The sequence below is a fragment of the Rosa rugosa genome, chromosome 7, assembly GCF_958449725.1.
Source record: "Rosa rugosa chromosome 7, drRosRugo1.1, whole genome shotgun sequence".
In the NCBI taxonomy this organism is placed as follows: Eukaryota; Viridiplantae; Streptophyta; class Magnoliopsida; order Rosales; family Rosaceae; genus Rosa; species Rosa rugosa.
The window spans coordinates 29,087,087-29,092,144 of record NC_084826.1 but is presented as its reverse complement, the minus strand read 5'-3'; the positions used below and the strand labels follow the sequence as shown (position 1 = coordinate 29,092,144).

At 41.4% G+C, this 5,058-nt stretch overlaps 1 protein-coding gene across 1 annotated transcript; it reads left to right on the top strand.

Annotated features, from left to right (window-relative positions):
• Nucleotides 1–448: 448 nt before the first annotated feature.
• On the top strand, nt 449–4,546 carry LOC133723141 (uncharacterized). Its single transcript, XM_062149970.1, has 3 exons — nt 449–2,196; nt 2,333–2,352; nt 2,625–4,546. Exons 1-3 carry the CDS (start codon nt 449–451, stop codon nt 4,544–4,546), a joined length of 3,690 nt encoding a protein of 1,229 aa, XP_062005954.1.
• The last annotated feature ends 512 nt before the right edge of the window (nt 4,547–5,058 follow it).

The following is a 5,058-nucleotide window of genomic DNA, read 5'->3' as shown; positions in this document are numbered from 1 at the left end:
CCTCCATTTCGGTTGATGATGTAGGCATGTCTCAACCAATTCTCTCAGATCAGGCAACTAAACCTCGTCGAGGCCGACCTCCTTCTGGTTCAGGTTCCGGTAAAAGTAAGGGTTCAGGCCGTCGGGGAAGACCAAGAAAGATCAGGCCTTCTGAAAGCTCTGGTTCCTTTGCCTCTCCTCAGGTTTCGGGTTCGGGTCAGGGTAGGGTGTCTCCGATTACTGCCTCGATCCCTTTCTCCACTGCTCCAACTGTATCTTCACCTCTGGTTATCACTTCAGCTCCATCAGGTCAAGCGGAAGTTAACAATGGCATTGGTAGCTGGCCAGGTGCAGCTACGGGTTGTGAATGAGATTGATCTCCTGGAATTGTCAAGGTTTAGGGTCGTCCTTGACAGCAAAGTCTCTTCGAAGATTGTGGAGAAAATACGACCCGGAGATTATGTTTTTAATGGAGACTCATCAGAAAGAAAACATAATCTCGTCCTGGCAACGTCAGCTTCAGTTTGATCAGTATTTTGTTGTCAATCCTGTAAATACTAGTAGTGGGGGTCTTGCCGTTTTTTGGAAATCTTCTGTTCAGGTGTCAATAGTCGAATATAACTCTAATGTTATTGACATGGATGTGTATTTTACTATTGAAGATTTCAGATGTAAAATATCCTGGATGTATGGCAATCCTGTTGAAAATAAAAAGAACTCCTTTTGGTGTTATATGTGTCATTATTTCTCAATTCAATCTATTCCTTGGATTTGTCTTGGAGATTTTAATGATGTCTTATACACTACTGAAAAGTGGGGTGGCTGTTCTCCCTCTCTGTGGAGAATGAATCTGTTTCGCAATTTTCTTAATCATTGTGCCCTGAGAGACCTTCATGCTCAGGGTCCTCTTCATACTTGGTACCGTTATCAGCATGGGCAAGTAAATATGAAGGAGCGCCTTGATCGCTGTTTAGCTAACTCAGAATGGTGCTCTTCTTGTCCTAATTCCCAGGTGATCAATCTTCCGATTATTGGTTCGGACCATCGTCCACTTCTTATGGATTCTAATCCAAAGGTGTTACCTTTCCGGAAATGCTTTCGGTTTGAGCACATATGGACTTCTGTAGATTCCTGTGAACAGGTTATTGCACAAGCTTGGCTGAATGCCTCCTCCTCAATAGCAATGCCTACTTGGATAGCCAATTTGAAGTCCTGCAAACAATCTTTGTTGGTCTGGAGCAAGCAAACTTTCCCGAATTCTCATAAACAGGTGGAGGAATATCTAACTCAACTAAATCATCTTCATAATACCTCTGGGTTGCACTCCGCTGACCAGATTCGAGTCCTTACCCTAAAAATTGAGGAGCTTTGGATTCTGGAGGAAAATTTTTGGCATCAGAGATCCAGGGTTGCTTGGTTGAAATTGGGAGATCAGAACTCCAAGTTTTTTCATCAGACTGCCACTCAACGAAATCAGAAAAACAAGATTCATCGACTTCGTAATGCTCAGGGTCAGTGGTTGGATTCCGAAGTAGACATTGCCAATACTTTTCTTCAGTTTTATCAGAAGTTGTTTACTTCCTCTGGACCAAGAGATTGGGCAGATATAATTCAGTTGATTGATCCGGTAATTACTACTGATATGAACAAAAGCCTTCTCGCTGCGGTCACTCTTGATGAGGTTCATTCTGCAATTTTTCAGCTAGGAGCATTGAAATCTCCTGGACCAGATGGGTTCCCAGGCCTTTTTTACCAAAAATATTGGGCTATAGTCAACTCATTGATTCATCAAGCTACCTCTTCTTTCTTTTTCAATGGAACTCTCTTGCCTGAGCTGAACCGCACTCATGTAGTCTTAATTCCGAAGGTACATCACCCAGAACATGCACACCAATTTCGTCCTATTGGTTTGTGCAACTTCTCTTACAAGGTTTTATCCAAAGTTCTAACAAATCGGCTTAAACCTTTAATGCCTGATATTATTTCAGAAAATCAATCTGCCTTTGTCTTAGGAAGGCAAATTCAAGACAATGTGATAGTGGCCCATGAGATGTTTCATCATCTCAAACTTCTTCGTCATGCTGGAATGGGTGCTTTTGGTCTAAAGTTAGATGTGGTGAAAGCATATGATTCGGTTGAATGGGATTTTCTCCAAGCTGTCCTTCTCAAACTAGGTTTCCATAATCATTGGGTGATGTTGATCATGAAGTGTGTCAGGTCTGTTTCTCTTTCTGTGATAGTTAATGGCAGACCTTCTCCTTTCTTTCAACCAACAAGGGGACTGAGACAGGGGGATCCCCTCTCTCCATTCTTATTTCTATTTGTGAGTGATGTATTATCTATGTTGGTTCAGAAAGCTTGCACTCTTCGGTGGTTATCTCCAGTTCAAATTTCCTTAAATGGACCATATATTAGTCATCTGCTATTTGCCGATGATTCTCTGTTCTTCTTTGAACAGATGCGTCCACTCTGATCCATCTGCTTCAAGCCTCCTACAAATGCGTCCACTCTGATCCATCTGCTTCAAGCTTATGGTTTGGCCTCTGGTCAACAAATTAGCTACCCTAAGTCATCCCTTTATTTTTGCCCAAACACTCCTGCTTCTATGATAAACCTTATTTCTATCTAATTTGGAATTGGTTCAGTTGCTAATCCAGGAAAGTACTTGGGTGTTCCAATGATTTGGGGACGTTCTAAGTGCTCAGCTTTGGCTTACATTCGAGATTCTGTTGCTAGAAAATTGACAGGATGGAAACAACAATTCTTAACACAAGCTGGGAAGGAAGTTTTGATCAAGTCAGTAGCAACGGCCATTCCAGCTTATCCAATGAATTGTTTTCGTTTTCCAAAGACATTGTGCTCTCGGATTAACTCGGACATTGCTAACTTCTGGTGGGGAAAGAAAGGTGCAAATGGAATTCACTGGAAAAACTGGAAATTTCTTGGTCTTCCAAAATCTCAAGGTGGAATGGGTTTTCGAGACCTGGAGGATTTTAATCAGGCCTTATTAGCCAAGCAAGGGTGGAGGATTCTAACGAATCCTCAGTCTCTTTGGGTCAGAATGTTGAAAGCCAAGTACTTTCCTGATGTGCCTTTCTTGGCAGCTCGGATTGGATCTTCTCCTTCTTGGTTATGGTCAAGTTTATTACATGGGCAGCAGCTTCTCAAATCTAATCTTCTTTGGAGGGTGGGAAATGGTTTACATGTTACAATATGGAATACTAATTGGATTCCCGGTCTGCAGGGGTCTTCTTTAACCCCATCATCATCTTCGGATCCTTTACTACCTGTCTCTTCATTGATTAATTGGCCTACCTTATCCTGGGATTTAACCCGGCTTGTAGAACATACTTCTGAAGCTCAACGAGCAGCCATCCGGGTTATTCCTTTAATCAGCTCATCCATTCCGGATACTCTTGTCTGGCCTCTCAACAAATCCGGGATTTACACGGTTAAGTCAGGGTATTTTGCAGTTCACATGGCCTCTTCTCAACCAACTGTGCCTCATTCACATACTTCACATATTCCTGATTCATCAATTTGGAAGCGCCTTTGGTCCATCCAAACTCTTCCGAAAATTAGGAATTTCATGTGGAGAGGTTTGTCAAGTACTCTTGCAACAAAGGCTGCTTTATTTGCTCGTAAGTTATCTTTGGATCCAATCTGTTCTCTATGCCAATGTTTCCCTGAAACTTTGGAACACATTCTTTTTGCTTGTCCATGGGCGAGAAAGACTTGGATGTTTCATCCAATTGGTTACCGTCCCCAGCTTCAACAACTTACAACTTTTGATACTTGGTTCTATCAGCTCTCTTTCCCAGTTTCCACAGAAAAATCTCAGCAACAAGAGGTTATGTCTCATATTAGTTTCTTACTTTGGTACATATGGAAACATAGGTGTCATTGTGTATTTAATTATAGTACTCCAGATTCTAGATTGGTTGCATCTACAGCTTTTGATGCCTCTCTAGAATTCCTGTCCTCAAAGAAGAAGATGGTTACTCAATCAGTCAAATCCTCTCTACGATCCAGACCACCACCAAAACCAAAATGGATTCCTCCTCTGCCTCAACAACTGAAGATAAATAGTGATGCTTCTTGGACTTCTCAGTCTGTAGGTGTGGCTGCTATCGCTAGAGATAGTACAGGACACGTGGTGGGGGGTGTTCACTCATTCAGTTCAGCCCCAACTCCTCTCTATGCTGAAGCTCTAGCCCTTTTGGCGGCTACTAATCTTGCTCATAGCCTTATTGATCAGCATATTCAAGTAGATTCGTTTCTGTTTGAATCTGATTCCTTTCAACTAGTTGATCTCCTTAATAATTCAGGTCCATCTTCAGATTGGGCTGTGATGCCCCTGATAGATTATATTCGAGATCGTACAGTTGCTCTCCCTTCTTATAGCTGGACTTGGTCTAGCAGGTTGGCTAATCAAGCGGCAGATCACTTAGCTTGTTTGGCTCGTAGGAGAATGTGTCCGGATGATTGGTGGATTCATCCTCCTTCCTCCTTATCTTACTTCCTTCTCTTAGATGCTGTTTCTACTCCAGATTTCATTTCAGTTTAGTTTAGGTAGTAGTTTGCTTCCCTTCTGCTGTTCGTCTTTTCCTTTTGCTGTAATCTGGTTTGGTTGTTTAATGAATTCTCATCTTGTCAAAAAAAAAAAAAAAAAAGCTAGCTAGTACTGAACAAATTGTGAATTCTGTTGGGAAAAACTTTGGCTCATCAGCTATTGATAACAGACGAAAAATATATCAATGTTTTTGAATAAAGGTTTCAAGAGAGATTGTAGAGAGAAATTGGTGTCTTTCACTGATAATAGGAGCCCTAATATATAGGGATTACAAAGTACATAATCTTGGAGTACAAGGATTCATATTCTAACTTGAACTAGGAATCTAGAACATTATCTCATATTACAACAATATGAAGTAATCCTAGTTTGATAAGGCACACTCGATCAAAGTCAACATTCTTCAACATTCCCCCTTGTGCCGCTCAAACTTGGTGACGTCATGACATTTCAAATTTTGCCTCGTTAAAAACCTTGCTCGAGTAATAAAAACCTTGTGGGACAAA

What these genes read in the sequence shown, in the direction of transcription:
- LOC133723141 (XM_062149970.1), top strand. Translation starts at nt 449, where the DNA reads ATGGAGACTCATCAGAAAGAAAACATAATCTCGTCCTGGCAACGTCAG. An exon ending in TTGATCATGAAGTGTGTCAG is followed by an intron (nt 2,197 to 2,332) that starts GTCTGTTTCTCT and finishes ATGTTGGTTCAG; the next exon opens with AAAGCTTGCACTCTTCGGTG. An exon ending in AAAGCTTGCACTCTTCGGTG is followed by an intron (nt 2,353 to 2,624) that starts GTTATCTCCAGT and finishes GAATTGGTTCAG; the next exon opens with TTGCTAATCCAGGAAAGTAC.